This window comes from Crocuta crocuta, unplaced genomic scaffold (assembly GCF_008692635.1).
Source record: "Crocuta crocuta isolate KB4526 unplaced genomic scaffold, BGI_CrCroc_1.0 scaffold317, whole genome shotgun sequence".
NCBI lineage: Eukaryota > Metazoa > Chordata > Mammalia > Carnivora > Hyaenidae > Crocuta > Crocuta crocuta.
Genome location: NW_027530984.1, coordinates 6,465,637 through 6,483,537, shown reverse-complemented (window position 1 = coordinate 6,483,537; position 17,901 = coordinate 6,465,637). Strand labels below are relative to the sequence as shown.

Below are 17,901 nucleotides of genomic sequence, written 5' to 3'. Positions count from 1 at the left end.
TCTCTCTGACCCTCCCCCGCTCACACTGTCTCTCTCTCTCAGAAATAAATAAAACATTAAAAAAAATTTAAAAAAAAAAAAAAAAAGAAATTGGCTTTGTCAATGCCCCCCTCACCAGTACTGAGGTGAGGAATTTCAAGAAGGAAATAAAACGACTATTGGAAGATCTATTGAGCTTGGCAGATGAGGTTGATCAGTTCTGGGGACCTAATATTTATTCTCAGGCTGAAATAATTTTTATCATGAATATCCTATTTACCAGAGAGGAAAGAGGAATTATCAGGAGGGCTGTAATGTCTGTTTGGGAGAGACAGCACCCACCTGGCCTGGATGTTCAGCAAGCTCAACAAAAGTTTCCCAACGTAGACCTGGATGGGATGATCATGATCTTGGGCACAGGGTTAGGATACAGGATTTAAGAGAGGTAATAATTAAAAGGGATCAGGGAATCAACTCCAAGATATGAGAATGTCGCCAAGGCTTTTGAGATACAGCAGGAGAAGGAGGAAACCCCAACTACTGTCTTACAGAGGCTTAGGAATCAAATGAGGAAATATTCGGGCCTAGATCCAGAGGAGCCAGTGGTGCAGGGTCTCCTGAAGATTAATTTTGTCACTAAAAGTTGGCCTGATATTGACGGAAAGTTACAAAAGATGGATGGATGGAATGAGAAGCAAATAGAAGAACTGCTCAGGGAAACATAAAAGATATTTATTAAGAGGGATATGGAGAAACAAAAACAGAAAGCAAAGATTATGGTAACAACTGTGGAGAAGATGACTGAAATGAAAGGGGNCTGCCAGCTCAGAGCCTGGACCCTATTTCAGAGTCTGTATCTCCTTCTCTCTCTCCCCCTCCCTTGCTCACGCTGTCTCTCTCTCTCTCTCTCTCTCCTAGAAATAAATAAAAATATTAAAAAAAAATAAATCTCCTTCCAGCTTGCAGCCCACTGATAGACACCTGAAACATGCAGAGCATGACCTTCCTCCAGGAACTCATGAGTGTCTTAATGCCTTAATGTTGTTTTATTATCTAGGCTTACTAAAGGCCAAATAACCTTGTGGTACCTCTGTTGCAATTTGTTAGCAAAAAGACTTGAAATGACGGCTAATTCTATCTCAGTAAAGTTTCTGCGGGTAATTAGATAGCTTTCAAAGTCTTTGATAGCCTGAAACTTTAAAGTTTTGTTTGTACGATAAATGGGATTAAATTCATTGGATATCTAATGAGATAAAATGTTAAAGCACCGATTACTAAACATAAGTTTATGCTTTAAAAAAAAAGTTTATTTATATTGAGAGAGACAAAGACAGCGTGAGTTGGGGGAGGAGCTTAGAGAAAGGGAGACAGAGAATCCCAAACAGGCTTCAGGCTGTCAGTGTGTCAGGGAACTCAAACAGCAATGTCCTGGGTTAGGAGATTATAGGAAATGCATTGCAAAGCAGAAAACTGCTTTCTGGCTTTGCTGGAAACAGCAGCCAAGCTTCGCTTATCTAGTTAATGTATATCTATGGGGTAGGTCCTGCCTATGCTCATAAATTCCTTAGACCATGTTATTTCATGGAATATTTTATCCATGTTGTTTTTCTGCATGCTTTCTATACATTCTTACTGGCACGTAGCCCACTGATGGATTGTGCAATGTTTGCCTAAATGTACACTCAGTGAATACGGGCGCTTGGGAGCAGGGAAACTTCCTTCAGCCTCCCTCTCACCTCTCTTGACTTGCACGGAGTCTTGAGTAATCCTGTCTGCCCTCCTCCTTTGCTAGACAAAGCCGAAGCCAAGCCCACAATTGGTGACGCCAACACGATAGTGATAGACTTCAGAGGCAGATTTTCAGATGGCAGAATTGACATGTTCAGGAAAAGACAGTGACATTGCCTAGACTTCAGAGAGACCACGTCTCGGTAAGTGACAGCAGTACCCGCTTGGGATAGCTGCCACCGTGTCTTCTATTTAGTGAGAGTGTTTCTTTTCTCTGTCTCTACCATGGGCCAAAAATGTCAAAGGAATAGCTATTATATTTAAAAACTTCACAGCAGCTTTTAAAGGTGGCTCATTGTACTGTTACAGATCAATTAAGTAAATTGTTATGAGCAATAGAGATGCCTGTTCCTGGGTCCCCAACTATGGTTCAGTTCATTTAGATTTATGGGAACAAGTGGGAAAAAATTTTGAAAAGGAAACTTGAAGAAAGAGAGAAGGTTCCCGATTCCATTTTAGTGACCTGGAGTTTAGTCTGTACATGTATCTCCATGAGAAGGAACAAATTAAGAAAAAAAGCTAACACCCGCCCCTCCTGGAACACCTCCTACTATGGAGGATGACTCCCCTCCACCGCCTTCTTAACTACTCCCGATTGCTTATTCATTCATTCATTCATTCACTCACTCATTCATTCATTTCCCTGGTTAATGACTATGATAATTGGAGCCAACTATGGTTAGTGTACCTCAGGATAGGGACTTTAAGGAATATCCCCAAGCAGCTGCCGAAACTCCATTTTGGGGAAATTCCCTATCTTCTCTGGCCTGACCTGGGCTGCCTAATTCCACTAGTTGGTGGAAAACAAAACAAAAACCTGGCTTGGCTCTGTTTGTGCTGACAGGCTTTAGGACTAGGAGACCTCTTTCTCTTCCCTCTGGGCTTTTATCTCCCTCCTGGCTTCTAGGCCAAACCTCACCCATTCAGCCTTCCCCTCCCTTTCCGGCTTCGGCACCACCTGGGGTGTGGCCTGCATAACTGGTTTCTATCTCATCCTCAGTGCCTTGGGCACTACTGGCTCCTCCTCCCACCCTTCGGTCCAGGGTCCAGGAGGAAAGAGCACCCCCTTGGACCGCCCGCTTCATATTCTCCACCAGCATTCCAGGTAAAAATTAACCATGGGGAACAAATTGTCTTAAGTGGACCCAAGTAAAACGTATTCTGTATTTAGGATAATTTAAGTTTGCTGGTTTTTGATAGACCTGTTTATCAGCATTAAATATGGAATTTATTCTATCTAGGCTTGCTGAAAGTCAAGTAAGCTTCTGTTATCTCTGTTGCAATTTGTTAGCAAAAGGATGACTTAAAATAACGGTTAATTTTGTCTGTCTAAAAGTTTTCATGGGTAATTATGGAGATAATTTTCAGTCCTTGGTAACCTAAAACGTTAAAGTTTTGTTTGCACAATAAATGGGGTTGAATTCATTGACTAATGAGATAAAAGACTAAAGCACTGATGACTAGATGTAGGTTTGTGCTTCTGACTTATTGCAGAGAAACTAAGACTGTTTGGGTCTGATAAACGTGCTTCGTGCTTTATTAAAATTTTACTATGGAAAACCTATATGTGCGTACTTGATAAACTTACCATCTTAAAAAAAAATTCTGATGTAACTATTCTCAATTTGTTACTGATGAAGTTTTTGGGTGATGGTGGGGTGGTCTGGAGCTGACAGCCAAGAAAGAATTCTTGAATGCATCTTTGCTGCAAAAAGGTGATTTTATGAAAGCATGGGGACAGGACCCGTGGGCAGCAAGGGTTGCACTGGGGTTGTATATAACTCACTGTATACCCTCATGTTGGGAGGGGTTCGGGGATAGAGTAAATCTCTAAGGAATTTTGGAAGCAAGGTTTCCAGGACTTTGAAGGGCTAGCTGTTGCTAGGGAGATGCCATTTATTACCATTTAGTAAAACCTCCGTCATAAGGCCCTTCAGATGTATATCAGGGGGCCATAAGCTTGGAGTACGATTGTCAGCATATATCTTGGGGAAGTGGAGATAAAGGAAGTTTCCAAAGGAATTTTTTGTGTCAAAGTAGACTTATAGGATCCTGGACATCAGGATAATGTTAAGCTAAGCTTCCCTGTTGTCCCTACCAAAGTGTCATCATTGAGGCAGCTGAGCCTCATTCTGCCAGTTTCAAGGACTTGTCAGTGGGCTGTAGGCAGTAAGGCGATTTAATTTTTCATTTGCCTTAGTCTCCCACATTGGCATGGCAAGCGCTTAAACCCTTTTCCTTTGTTCTTGAGTAGCCAGGAACATCCAAGGAATATCGCACATATTCCACCTGGGTGGTGGCTAGGGTGCTATTAATCTGTACTTTGCCGTCAGCTTGCCCCATGCTCCCTCATCATCATCACATTTCCCTCCTATTTGTGTAACCACTGTGAACACTTCTGGATGTTTAAAAATCATAGCACAGACATACGTTCACTACGTGCCTAAAACAAAGGACCATAAAGCAAATCTGACATTCATTTCAGTAGCCTCCTTTACTACATCCACCTCCACCAAAGATTCTTTTGTTTTTTTAATTTTTTAATGTTCATTTATTTTTGAAGGAGAGAGACAGAGCATGAGAGGGGGAGGGGCAGAGAGAGAGAGAGGGAGAGAGAGAGAGAGAGAGAGAGAAAGAGTCCCAAGCAGGCTCCACGCTGTCAGCGCAGAGCCCCATGCGGGGATCGAAGTCATGAACCATGAGATCATGACCTGAGCTGAAGTCAAGAGTCTACACTTAACTGACTGAGCCATCTGGGTGCCCCTCCACCAAGGATTCTTACCCACCCCCTATTCATCATTGCCAAATAAAGAAGATATGGTCCCTAGTAGCTCTTCAGTCATCTGGTAGCCCTGCCAGAACTCCCTTGTCTATAAAGAGGAATTTTTTCAAAATCTTACTCTCATTAACTGGGGTCCTAAAGGACACAACCTCAGTGGGCAAACCTATTAGGTTTTCTGAACCTAGCAATTCCTCCATCCTTTGGACTGATGGCAGATTTTCAGGGCCAATATTAATCATTGAAAACAGATTCACATAGCCCTCGGCATTACAGCTTACAGCATTTTAGCCTTTCTTTTTTGATTCTCAATCTCTCTCATGGGCATTATGCTAATAGTAGTGGCACCTTTTGTATGAATCTCACACAGATTGTCGCACACAGTGTCATGATCTGTACACCTCATCCCTATGTTTTCATAATTTCCACTAAGCTGGTTAATATAGCATTTGACAACCATATTGTTTTTGAAGTACCTCCTCTGGCTTGGTACACAGCCTGTATCAGTCATTGTAACATTACCAAACTTTCTATCTCGCCCATGTTTATCTTAAAAAGACAGCCTCAAATTTGGTTGCCAGTAAATCTAGTGGGGCTCTGGGAAGGGTGCAATAGTGTCACTGAATTAGCCCAAGTCATTTCTAAGTGGAGACATAAAGATTTGTTGGATGACTCATTGCCTTCTTTATCTCACTGGTTGTCATTTTAGGCACTGCCTCTGTGGCAGTGGTCTCCCTAACAGTCTATCCACACTGCTAAAGCAGTCAGTCCCATAATGACTAATATCACCAAGGCAACAAGGACTCAAACATAGGTTCATAACGATCTCATGCAGAGACTACAAGCTGCATAAGCAGCCCTCGAAGGGAGGGAGGACTGCCAACAGGCACTTGTTGATCATCAACGTATACAGTGTGACAGGCAACGTGACAAAATTTGTGTCATTCCCTTACAATATAATATGTCTCAACACTCCTGGGATTTACTGAAAAAAACACCTACAAGGAGCTTTTTCCACCAACTTACAATCTGAGATGAATGCTCTGTGTTCCCAGGTGCATCAAAACTTAGATATTCCGGGGCGCCTGAGTGGCTTAGTCGGTTAAGCGTCCGACTTTCGCTTAGGTCATGATCTCGCGGTTCGTGGGTTCGAGCCACGAACTGCCACAGCAGCCAGCTGCTGACTGCCAGCTCAGAGCCTGGAGCCTGTTTCAGTCTGTGACTCCCTCTCTCTCTGACCCTCCCCTGCTCACACTGTCTCTCTCTCTCCTAGAAATAAATAAAACACATTAAAAAAACACCTTAGATATTCAACAGGAAACACAGATACAGGTTGAACAGGAGTTATCTGACAATGTGAAATGGTTAAATCCAACCAACTCATTCCATGGCCTCAGTTTACATATTTGGATTATTGGAGTTCTCTGCCTGTTAATCTTTTTTGTATTTCTCATAGCCCTCCGAATGATCTACACCAGAGTGGCCTCCTCAAGATGTCATGAACAATGACTGATTATTCTCCTCAACTCCCTTGAACAAGAAGGTCCTTCAAACAAAAAGTACTGGGCTTCGCCATAATCCTTTAGTATTTTATCTATGCATGCCTTTATCAGCAGTGTATATGAGTTAATTTGTGTACAATTGTAAAGATCCCATGCTTCTCCAGAATAAAATAGTTCTAGGGTTTTTTTTTCTGATTATAAAAGATACTATATAATTACTGTAAAAAAAAATTCCACAGTACAGAAGAGATTAAGGAAGTAAGGAAAAAAATCTAAACAGCCACCTTTCAGAGATAAACACTGAAAACAAGTCTCTTAACACACAGACATGCTTCTCAAGACCATGGCAAAGACCCTGGGTAAGGAAAGAGCTGTAAGCCTCTTGAAAAGAAGCAGAGGCTTGCCTCCGCTCCTTGCTAAAAATTCCTTTTGTTCTGAGCAAACCATCCTCTGTGGGCTTTTGTTGTGGAAACCTTTTTGTTGTGGAAAGTAAGACGTGTTAAAGGTTTTAGTTCAGAGGAGCTAATTGGCCTCGCATAGTAATGTAAAAAGGGTCTCAGTGATGGCCAACTTTCCTTTTTGTTTATTATTTTCAAGAAATTCAAGAAGAAAATTGTTTAGCTCGTTTCAGTACGAAGATAATATTGCTAATTCTTGGGAGTTGTGTATGTGCAATGGGGATTGCTCAAGCAATCACAAAATGTCACTAAATTTCCTTGTTTGCAAGGTTGCATTTTTCTTGTTCTGGTGTTCAAAACTCAGTCTAGCTCACAGAGACTCAGAAGAAGGTGGGAAGCAGACCCAGGCCTGTATCCCACCTCAAGCTTCAGGAAGGTCTCACTGTTGACTGACTACCTTGATCAAAAGGTTACCTCTGAGCTCTAGACAAGGAGTCTTAGGTCAATATAATGGAATGGAATGCTAGTGCAAATTAGGCAGCCTGGACATAAGTGACATTATTTATGAGTACTTTCTGAAGTTATGTGGTGGGGGCAATAATTTCACTTCAGAGTTCTATAATGTTTCCTTTTAAGAGTTTCCACCAAAAATAATCACCCCCAAGCCTATTCCATTCTCCATATCTCTTGGTTTTCTAAAACCAGATCACACCCCAACTACAGCTTAAAAAACAAACAAACCCTTCTATCGCTTCTAATTTGATTTGTGATAAAATCCAAATCACTGACAGAAGCCAGAAAGTTCTCCCTGATCTGCCTCTTACTGCTCTCCCTGTCATGAAAGCACTATTTGGATTCTTTGTTTGTTTTTTTTTTAATTTTTAATGTTTTATTTATTTCTGAGAGAGAAAGAGAGACCGCATGAGCAGGGGAGGGTCAGAGAGAGAGGGAGACACAGAATCTGAAACAGGCTCCAGGCTCTGAGCTAGCTGTCAGCACAGATCCCAACACGGGGCTTGAACCCATGAACCATGAGATCATGACCTGAGCCGAAGTCAGACGCTTAACCAACTGAGCCACCCAGGTGCCCATGGAATCTAAATTCAATGAGAACCAGGTACCATGTTTCCTACCAGCCATACTTGAAGACCATCTCTGTAGAGAAAGACAACGTGCAGTGGCTCCTTATTCTTTTAAATTTTTTTTCTTTTTTAATGTTTTACTTATTTCTGAGTGAGAGACAGCGTGAGCAGGGGAGGGTCAGAGAGAGAGGGAGATACTGAAGAGCCTGAAATTAAGTCCTTCATTAAGAGCAACCTCGGGCTGCACGTAGCCCCAGTTCCAGGAAAAGCTTCAGCTGAAAGCACCCTCGGATCAGCCAATCAAAAGAAATGTGTAACATTCCTGAGGTCTGAGTCAGGGCTGGGAACTGCAGGTAGTTACTCTGTACAAACTAGCCAATCACTCACCATTTGCCTAAACCCCACGCGGGCCCTTTGAGCTCATCTCATGATTGGTCATTTTCAAAGGATTCTCAAAGGTCATGATTGGGTCCCGCCAAAAGTAATGGACGCCTCACAGACACTGAATGGTCAAAACTGTTACCATGGGTGTTGTACAATTAGGATTGGTGCTTATGTGATGATGCAAAATGTACAATATGTGCACTGTAACACCCCCATCCCTTACCCCATAAAAACCCTGCTCGCTATTGTTCGGGGCTTCTTCTTGGTGCCGCTTGCCCCGGTAGACGGGTGAGCCCCTGCTTGAGCTTGTAATAAAGACCCTTATGTACCTGCATCAATGTCGGCTCCTTGAAGGTCTCAGGGGACTCGCAATTTGGGCACAACAATACAGAATCTGAAACAGGCTCCAGGCTCTGAGCCATCAGCACAGAGCCGACGCGGGGCTCGAACCCACAACCGTGAGATCATGACCTGAGCCGAAGTTGGACGCTTAACCGACTGAGCCACCCAGGCGCCCCAGTCACTCTCTATTCTTGTTTCCAACTTCAGAGTTGGGTATGAGACCGAGAACCTGAAGGGACCCCGTGGAAAAAAAACCTTTTTTTTTTCCCTTGCTTCTTTTCCAGTTTCTCTTTTTGCTAGGACCTGCACCCCCACTCCACTCTACACATGCCTTGCAATGCAAAAAGCGTATGTTCTCCTTTATTTTTTTTAAGTAGGCTCTGTGCCCAATGTGGGGCTTGAACTCACAACCCTGTGATCAATAGTCACATTCACTACAGACTGAGTCAGCCAGGCTACATATATTTTCCTTTTAAGGGTCAAAGAGATAATGATGTCTTTGGAGTCTCCCAGCACAATAGGTCTAAAAAGTGATGGAGCAGGATCATCATCATAAACGTTCTCTAAGAGCACTGACTTCTAGCACCTTGACACCAAGACCCCTGACATGAGGGAGTGAGTGGCTTCTGAAGGACACCCAGACTTTCCTGGTTCTGATCAGTTTCTGGATGTCTAAGAGGACACATGTACCAGACCATAATTGACAATAAAAATCCCAGACCCCAAGCAAAGGTGAGACTCATGCTCTTTTCCTTTCCTGGATGCTCCATGTATCTCTTTCTATATATATACTTCAGTAAACTCTGCTTTCCCCTCCTGCTGGCCCGCATCTGATTTCCACCCTTCTCCAAGCCCAGGACCCCCTGGGTCCTTGCACCCGGCCTGCCTGCCTCAGATATATAGTTCCTATCCCCGAATTCCCTTCACCTCCTTTTCTTTTTTTCACTTGATCAACACCAGTCTGATTCCAGCTCAGCAAAGACCTCACTGCTGTTGTAGGAAGCCATTTTGACCCTTGCCAGAATGGGTTAGGCATCCTGTGTCCTTAGCCCCTGGTGCTTTCCTCCACCCAGACCTTCAGCTCTCCTGGGCTTGTCACCACCCCACAGTGCCTGCTTCTCTCGGCTCCTCGAGGGCAGCATTTTCATCTCCTATTACTAAACTGAATACCCAGTGTAGACATTTAATATGTATTGAGTTAATATATCAGCTAGTTCGTTAGAGCCCCCCAAATCCTCTCTGATTAAGGGGCTAGAAAAAGTTGTATTTGCTTCATTCAGTAAATAGGCAGCTGCAACTAGGGAGGAACAGAACTTAAACTAAAATCTGAAATTGAGAGCAGTGCTCTCTCTACTATTCTCTCTCTGCCCTCTCGTTGCCATGGTTACACACACACACACACACACACACACACACACACGCCACTGGGAATGAATTCTAGGTCAAGTTAAGATGTTCGCCAGATATCCCAACCACTGTGTGCTCATATGACTCAAAACAAACTTGAAAAGCATTTTGCAAGACATTTATGGAAGTAAGAGATATGTTTTTATTTAACCACCAGAACCTCCATAAAAATTGAGACTGTTGTTTCTGGAGATTCCAGAATTTCCTTTGGAAGTAGCCCCTCACTCGAAAGTCTGATGCAGCCTCGTAAATATCTATGTTGTAATAGGTGCTGTGTCACCGAGAACCGCCGAGAAGGCAGGGTTAACAGCAGAAAAGTGGTGGCAAACCATATATGGCTAAATGCATTTCTTTCAACTTGTGATGAACTCAAGTTCTGCTTTCTGTTTTCTCAAAGCTGAAGTCAGCCTGTGCTCTGTCAGACTGGGAGAGGCTCACGCATTCAGAACCTGCACTGGCTCTGGTTTCCAGCCTCCCAGGGCTCCATGCCAGACAGCCTGAGCATGTGGGTCACACTTGCCGTGACAGCCTGGATGGTTTCCTTAGTCCCCGGTTATGAAAACACAGTTAGTTTGCCCGATATCGAAAATGAAGACTTCATCAAAGACTGTGTTCGATTTCATAACAAGTTCCGATCAGAGGTGTATCCAAGAGCCAGTGATATGCTATACATGGTAAGGAAAATATCAGTAATCGTAGAAGTAAGTAAAAAAAGCAACTACCGTGTGTTGATTGTAGAGGTAAATCCTTGCTCATCCTGAACGCTTTTTCTTTTTCATTGTGATTAACGGGTGCAGTAAATTCAGTCTGGGATCAAAACGAATCCGGTTTAGCTCTGTTGACTCATCTCTTGTAAGCAAGCTCAGCAAGTACTTTTCACTCCTCTTTCTAGATATTTCCTTTCTGGTCATAGGAAGATTCGACTTTTTTTGGTTTTTTTGGTCACTTTCTTCCCTGTTAATTTTTTGAGGGCTTTTTTTGTTTGTCTGTACGTTTACTTTTCTGTTGTTGCTGTCAGAGTATATTGACTTTCTCAGGAAGGCAGCATGGCAGCTCAGGAAAGGACAGGATTTTGAATGAGTCAGACGTGGGTTTGAACCCCAGCTCCGTGGCTGTGGGCTGGTTTTTAACCTCTCTAAGCTCCTTAGGATACGGACTATTATTGTGTTTATAAAATACTATAAACTAGTGTGAAACACAGCATACAGTATTCTGCACATAACAGGCTTTCAGTGAAATGCTGATCTGCGTCCCTCATTTAGTCTTTAAATTGCACAAAAAACGAGATCATCAAGTTTCCCAGTGGCCTTATTCGATACTGGGAGACCACACTTACGTGGAGGACCTTTCTCTGTTGGGTCATCACCGTCGTCAGGCCTCATTTCCCCCTTCAGAGTCTCATGTTGCTCATTCCAGTTACATTTTTTGGTAACAGTTTTCATTCTTTTTGAAAGAAGCTGTATTCAGGAGGCGGGCTACCTGCGGTGTAGGCAGACTCTGGTCCGAAAGCCAGCTCCAGGCTTTCTGTCTAGCCAAGAGATTTTAAAGGGACGGGGCGTGGTCCATCCGGGAGGGGGTGCAGCGGCCGGTAACAGTTCCCGCTTGCGTGTTGCCTTTTTACAGCTTTCCGTGCCTGACGGTTGAGCTACTGGTCTAATTCCTGTTCTGTGATGTGCAAGGACCTTCTCTCATGAACCGTACAATACCGATTCCCCTCTGATCATCAGTTTCCTCATCTTCCAGTNCTAAGCACAAGCCCAGAGAAGACACATCCACAGAAAAGGTTTGAGAGGCCTCTAGAATCTCTAGCCAGGTTAATTGTATTTTTCAATACTAGCCATTCTAATAGGTATTAGGCGATATCTTATTGTGGTTTTGTTTTTTGCATTTCACTGATGATTAGTGATTTTGCACATATTTTCATGTACCTATTGACCATTTTTATGTTTTCCTTAGAAAATGTCTATTCATGGAGGTGCAAAAACATGGGCAAGAAACTGTCAGTTTAAACACAACGTTGAGCTGCATTCGAGCTACAAGCTGCACCCAAATTTCTCCTTTGTGGGAGAAAACATCTGGGCTGGGTCCCTATCCCTGTTTTCTGTATCTTCAGCCATTGCAGACTGGTACGATGAACTTCAATACTACGACTTCAGGACTCATAAATGCACCCAGGTCTGCGGGCATTACACTCAGGCAAGTATCTGCCCTGTATTCTCTTGAAATCATCTTTTTAAAGGTAAAGAGAAAACTAGAATCTGGTGGTAAGAAAATATATAGTAAACTGCTGTGCCTGTAAATGTGAGAGGGTAGAGGTTACAAGCTTACTTAAAAAACAAATATATGGAGCAGACTTCAATAGCAGAGGAGGTGGTGCTTGAAGAGTTAATTTATGTGTATAAACGTTAAAGGCGAGGTTCACCAATCTGGAAGACTTTGAATATTTTGGTAACACCTACCTCTCTGGGGGAATTTATCCTAACCAGCGAACTTTATAGGTGAATGGATTTTCAGGTGTGCGTCCTCTGTAAAATTTGAGGCAGCTGATTTGGGTCTATAATATTGGGAGAAATAAGCCTCTCAGACAGAAGCATCAATTCCACATCTTCCTATTTATTCAAACATGAGCTGAGAGCCTGTGACGGGTCACACAAGGAAGAGAAAAGCAACAATGGAGAGGCCAACATGCAAATTTGTGTAAACCATCCTGTGGCTGTTCTGCCCCACAAATCTAAACAGCATTATTCCCAGCAGCCACATTCAGAGGCTCCCATTGAGATCTCTCTCTCTCTCTTTTTTTTAACTCAAGCTGGTTTCAGTTTCCTAACCTTAACACATGTTTGCAACATGATGTAAACAAGTTAGCATGTTTGCAACATGATATAAACGTGATGTCAGGTAGCATCATCTATTATCTTCTTACTATCCTGCTTCCTGATCCTGGCCACATTTCATTTATTTATTTTTCTTTCCTGGCAGTCCTTGTCAAGCCAATAATTAAAGGTGCGAACCTATGTCTGACTGCTTCTCATGTACAAAAATGTGCTGAAATGAGGTTAATAAGGCAGTTAGCCTGGAATAATAGGTGTTTTTAAAGAGCAAAATGTTGCTAGAAAAAGTCTCCATGCAGTTCAGCTTCTGATCGCCTGGGTGTTGTTACAGGTGAAACAAGTTTGGCACAGATATTTACTATTATGATGTGAGGGGAGGGGTGGATTTTGGTGAAATTTTCATCTCGATTCTTATAAGCAAGGAGGAGCTATCAAACCACCAGCCACATTGGTCCCTTTCTTGAAAATATAAATGAGGTTTTCTCTAGACTTATCCCATTAACAATTAATCTTGGCTTATGTTTACAAAAAAAAATTTTAACCAGAAAATTGATTCCATCAGAATCCCACAAGTCCTAGACGGCAAGAAAGCTAAATCCAGTTTGTCCACAAGCGGCACCTGATACCATTAAACATTGCACTGTTTAAAATTTTTTTTAAGTTTATCTATTTTGACAGAGACAGCGTGAGCAGGGGAGGGGTAGAGAGACAGGGAGAGAGAATCCCAAGCAGGCTCCGCACTGTCAGCACAGCCCGAAGCAGGGCTCAAACCCATGAAACCATGAAATCATGATCTGAGCTGAAATCAAGAGTCAGGCACTTAGCCAACTGAGTCACCCAGGTGCCCCCAAATTACACTGCTTAAATCTCCAAAAATAATTGTCAGTTTGAGGGTACTCATTCAGTCAGTGTTTAAGCTTCTACCATATGCCGAGCACTGTGTAAGGCACTCACTGGTCATATGTCTTAGTATAGATTCCTGCAAAACAGTCAGGAACAATAGCTTATCTCCTACCACTTTAGTTTTTTCAATGCTTATTTATTTATTTTGAGACCGAAAGCACACAAACGGGGGAGGGGCAGAGAGAGAGGGAGAGAGAAAATCCCAAGCCCCCTCTCCACTGGCTGTACTTACGAGATCATGGCCTGAGCCGAAATCCAGAGTGGGATGCTTAACCAACTGAGCCACCCAGGTGCCCAAGTCCTAACACTTTATTGAGTACAATCACAAGAAGTAAACGTGAGGAGAAATGGAGGTGGGGCAGGGAATGAGGGACACAGATGGCAATGACCCCTGACCCTTAGGAGTTGCCCTTCTTTGGGGAGAGACCTGTGTGTAAGTGAATGTAATCTAGTGCATTGTTGGTGCAAGTTGGAGAAACCGACAAGGTGCCATGTGAGCAAAGAGGGCAGAGCGCTTATCTGGACAAAGGGAGGTATGGAGACCTAGGAGTTGTTCACCCATCAGGAGCCATTTCACCTGGTTCTTGAGAACTAACGGAGAATTTATCAAATGAAAAGGAAAAGGAAGAGGACTCCGGGCAACAATGAAAAGGGGGTAGAGCTGGACAGTGTGTACAAATGAGCCTTGTACTTCAGAAGACTGGCTAGTAGCTCACCACACCAAATATATAAAGATCAAAGGATTGGTAAATTGACCACAGACTCCTAAACCATGCAGGTTAAGACACTCCATGTTCATCTTTTCAGGGACTCAAAACAAGAGGAGGAAACTTGATTTTATGTCAGATAGACCGGAGACTTCAGAGATGGCCCTCTCCAAATTAGCTGGGCTCATTTGTGAGTGTTCCTCTTACATCTAGGGCAAAAAAAAAAAAAAAAAAAAAAAAAAGAGAGCTAACATTTCAGACATGAGAAAAATTCATTTCCTTGCATACAGGTATCAGAGTCTAAGCTGAGTGCTCCCTAATCTGCTCTCTCAAAAAGACCACTACATTCTACCCCCAATTTCCAAAAGCAAGCCTGTTCATGGAGAGGAAGTCCAGGGACTCCCTGGGTCTGGCATAATGTGTCCACTTTTTTCTTTATGTTTGTTTATTTTTGAGAGAGAGAGAGAGAGGGAGACACAATCTGAAGCAGGCTCCAGGCTCTGAGCAGTCTGCACAGAGCCCAAGAGGGGGCTGGAACCCATGAACCCGTGAGATACGACCGGAGCCAAAGTTGGAGGCTTAACCAACTGAGCCACCTAGGAGCTCCCGCAGCGCTTTTAAGTGAGCATGATACTCAGCTCTCCATGGTTAAAGATATCATTCAAATCTTACCACAAACCTGTCAGAGAACCACTGTCATCCAGAGATGAGTCAAGAGGCTCAGAGGAGTTAGGAAGTTGTTTTCCTACATCTTGTGTGCCCACTTTTATGCACCTAACCTCAGCTTGTCCACCTGAGACTCCCTGAAAGGGAACCCTAGTCCCCCTGCATGGTTCAATTTCTGCTCCAGCAAGATGAAAGAAACTATCATGAACCAGGAGAAACTTGCCAAACTGAAAGCATAAATGTGCATTGGTAGGAAAGGAACAGCCCACCTGAAAAGAAGATGGTTCTAGGGCACCTGGACGGCTCAGTCCGACCTCGGCTCAGGTCATGATCTCAGTTCATGAGATGGAGCCCCAATTCCAGCTCTGTGCTTCTGGGGATCCTGTCTCCCTCTCTCTCTGCTCCTCCCCCATTCTGTCTGTCTCCTCTCTATCTCTCAAAAATAAACATTAAAAGAAGAAGAAGGTGGTTCATAGAACCGCTACAGCAGATGAATAAAAAAACTTCAGTTTCCCTTAACAAAGTTAGGGGTGAACGATATCTCTGGTATTGAAGAAGTGAATATGTTCCCAAACCAAGGAACAGAAATCCACTTCAAGGAACCTAAAGTTTGGGGCAGTAAACACTTTCACATTCCAGGCCATTCTGAGACCAGGCAGCTGACAGAAATGCTACCCAGCATCTTAACCAATTTGGTGCAGACAGTCTGATCAGTTTAGGACGACCCGCTGAAGCTCTGGCTACACAATCTGTAGACAGAACAGCACCACTCGCTACCAGAGAGGAGGAGAAGAATGAAGTTCCAGATCTGGTGGGGAAGTTTGATGAAGCTTCCAAGAATGAAGCAAGCTGAATGAGTCAACTTCTGAAGAAGATAGAGCTTGAAGAAGTCGCTGGGAGAGGCTATTTTATACTATGACTGCTTTTTAGAATTTTGTTCGTGGAGCTGATAAAATCTAGGTCTCTAGTATCTTAAAGCCCAGGCCCTTTGGACAGTGCAGCTCTTTTTAGTTTTTGCTTATATACAATTTTCTTTCTTTGCAGCTGATTAAGCTGAAGAAGCCGAGGATAAAGTTTGAAACAAGGTTAATAAAGTTTTTTGCCTAGTTAAAAAAAAAAAAAGAAGTGGTTTGCCCAGTGTCACATAACTAATAAGAGGAAGAGCTGGAATCCAGATATCAGATATGTTGTAAGGATTAAATAATAGAATGTGTATGTGTTATAATAAAGTGCAGGTACTTAGTAGGCATTAAACAAAGGTTCGATCTCCATGAACTGTTTTTCCACCAAGTATGTAGGAAGAAGACTTTGACAGCTTGGTTAAAGATGCCTTTACATTAAAATTTGATATTTTCATCCTTTTAAGAAATCTTATGGGAGATTCAAGACTCAGTTGCCATTGTAAATTCTTGCTAGAAATTACCTCAAGTGGATATTATAATCTCCCACTTATCCTCATCTTCTACTAATAAAAAACAAGCTATTTTTAGATTTTGGCTGGTGAAGGGTGGTTGTACAGAGTGAAGATAATAGATTTAGACCCAATCATTAACTCCTAAAGATGTGATATTTCTTGACACATGAGGTCAACACTTGAGCTCTATCTTCACTAAGGTAGATTTGCACCGTGTGAGAATTTTGGTATATTAATATGGGAGATTAGATTATTTTGTTGTCGGCTGCTCACCTTTATATTTGGGAACAGAATGGTTTGACTTAAGCGTACGGGCGGGGCAGCAGTTTAGGTGTGCTAGTGCTGAGAGTGCCCACTAGATGGCACCATTGATCCCATTTTTAGTTTTATCCCTAGCCCTCAACTGCTACCCGCTTGTTATTTTTACACTTTTACAGCCCAATAAAGTGGAACATGTTTCACAGTTTCTTTACTGGGTTTGATATATGTTGCAGTGTTACCATACTCTTGATAATAGTGCCTGATAATGAGTCAGATGGACTCTTCCTGAGACTTGAAAGATGGTGGGAAAGGAGGTGTTAACTCCAAAGGACAGACATCTCTGCCCCCAGTATGTTCCCCAGAGATGCCGTTTTTGTTAGAAAGGTATAGAAAATTGTTCCTACTTCTGCTAAAAGGGGAAAACACTCTGAAAGCCTCTTTCTCAGGGCATGGACTGCCCTCATAGTACTCTGCAGTCAAGTAGAAGTAGGTTCCAACTTCCGCTAATAAAAATAGGGGCAATACTTCCTTAGTGATGTGTTAAACATTATGTTGCATGTAAAGTGCTCAACATTACCTTGGCGGCGAGTAAATTCCCAATAATCAGTAGTTCTCATTATTTTTTATAATTAGATTTATTATTTTTTTACCCTATTAAAACAAATGAAAGCACACAACAGGAATCTGCTTGATAGAAGATAGTTTTCAAAGATTTTAAAACAGAAGAAAATTAGTAATTAGGGAATAAAACACGAACATTTGCTGAGTGCTTGCTATGTGCCAGCAGCTGCTCTAAGCACTTTCTTACTAGCCCATTTAAAATGTCAAAATAAGCCTTAAAGTTGAGAGTGTTCTCTATCATCACTAAATAGTTGAGGAAGCAAAGGTCAAGGTCATACAGTGAGTGGCTGAGCTAGAATATGAACTCAGTATCTATAGAGACTGAGTGGCTCCAGAGCCCACAAGTTGAACCCAGAATCCGAATGTCTATAAATAATTTTTTTTATTTTTAAAATCTTTAATTTTTTAAATGTTTTTATTTTTTTAATTTGAGAGACAGAGACAGAGTGCAGAGAGAGAGAGAGAGAGGGAGACACAGAATTCGAAGCAGGCTCCAGGATCTGAGTTGTTGGCACAGCTTGAATCACATGGGCTTGAACCCGTGAATAGTGAGATCATGACCTGAGCCAAAGTCTGATTCTTAACCTGCTGAGTCACCAAGGTGCCCTGTGAATGCCCATAAAACTTTTAACAAGAGACCAACTTGAATGGATAACCAAACTGTGGGGCACCCATGCAATCAAGAAGTGAACCCAATAGTATGAGTAGATCTCAAATGCTTATGCTCAGTGAAAGATGCCAGAATGAAAAAAAAACCCACATTTAAACTGATCCCATTTATATAAAATTCCGGGAAAAAGCAAAAGGAGAGAGACAGGAAACAGACTAATGGTTGTC

At 42.5% G+C, this 17,901-nt stretch overlaps 1 protein-coding gene across 1 annotated transcript in view; it reads left to right on the top strand.

Annotated features, from left to right (window-relative positions):
• The first annotated feature begins 1,816 nt into the window (after window positions 1-1,816).
• The window catches only part of GLIPR1 (GLI pathogenesis related 1), a 29,159-nt gene continuing 13,074 nt past the window's right edge, over window positions 1,817-17,901 (top strand). The window contains exons 1-6 of the mRNA XM_077770233.1: window positions 1,817-1,910; window positions 2,768-2,872; window positions 6,003-6,105; window positions 10,059-10,335; window positions 10,747-10,752; window positions 11,618-11,857. Coding sequence (XP_077626359.1) covers window positions 10,147-10,335; window positions 10,747-10,752; window positions 11,618-11,857 — 435 coding nt within the window. The 5' untranslated portion in view covers window positions 1,817-1,910; window positions 2,768-2,872; window positions 6,003-6,105; window positions 10,059-10,146. The remainder of the gene's footprint in view (window positions 1,911-2,767; window positions 2,873-6,002; window positions 6,106-10,058; window positions 10,336-10,746; window positions 10,753-11,617; window positions 11,858-17,901) is intronic.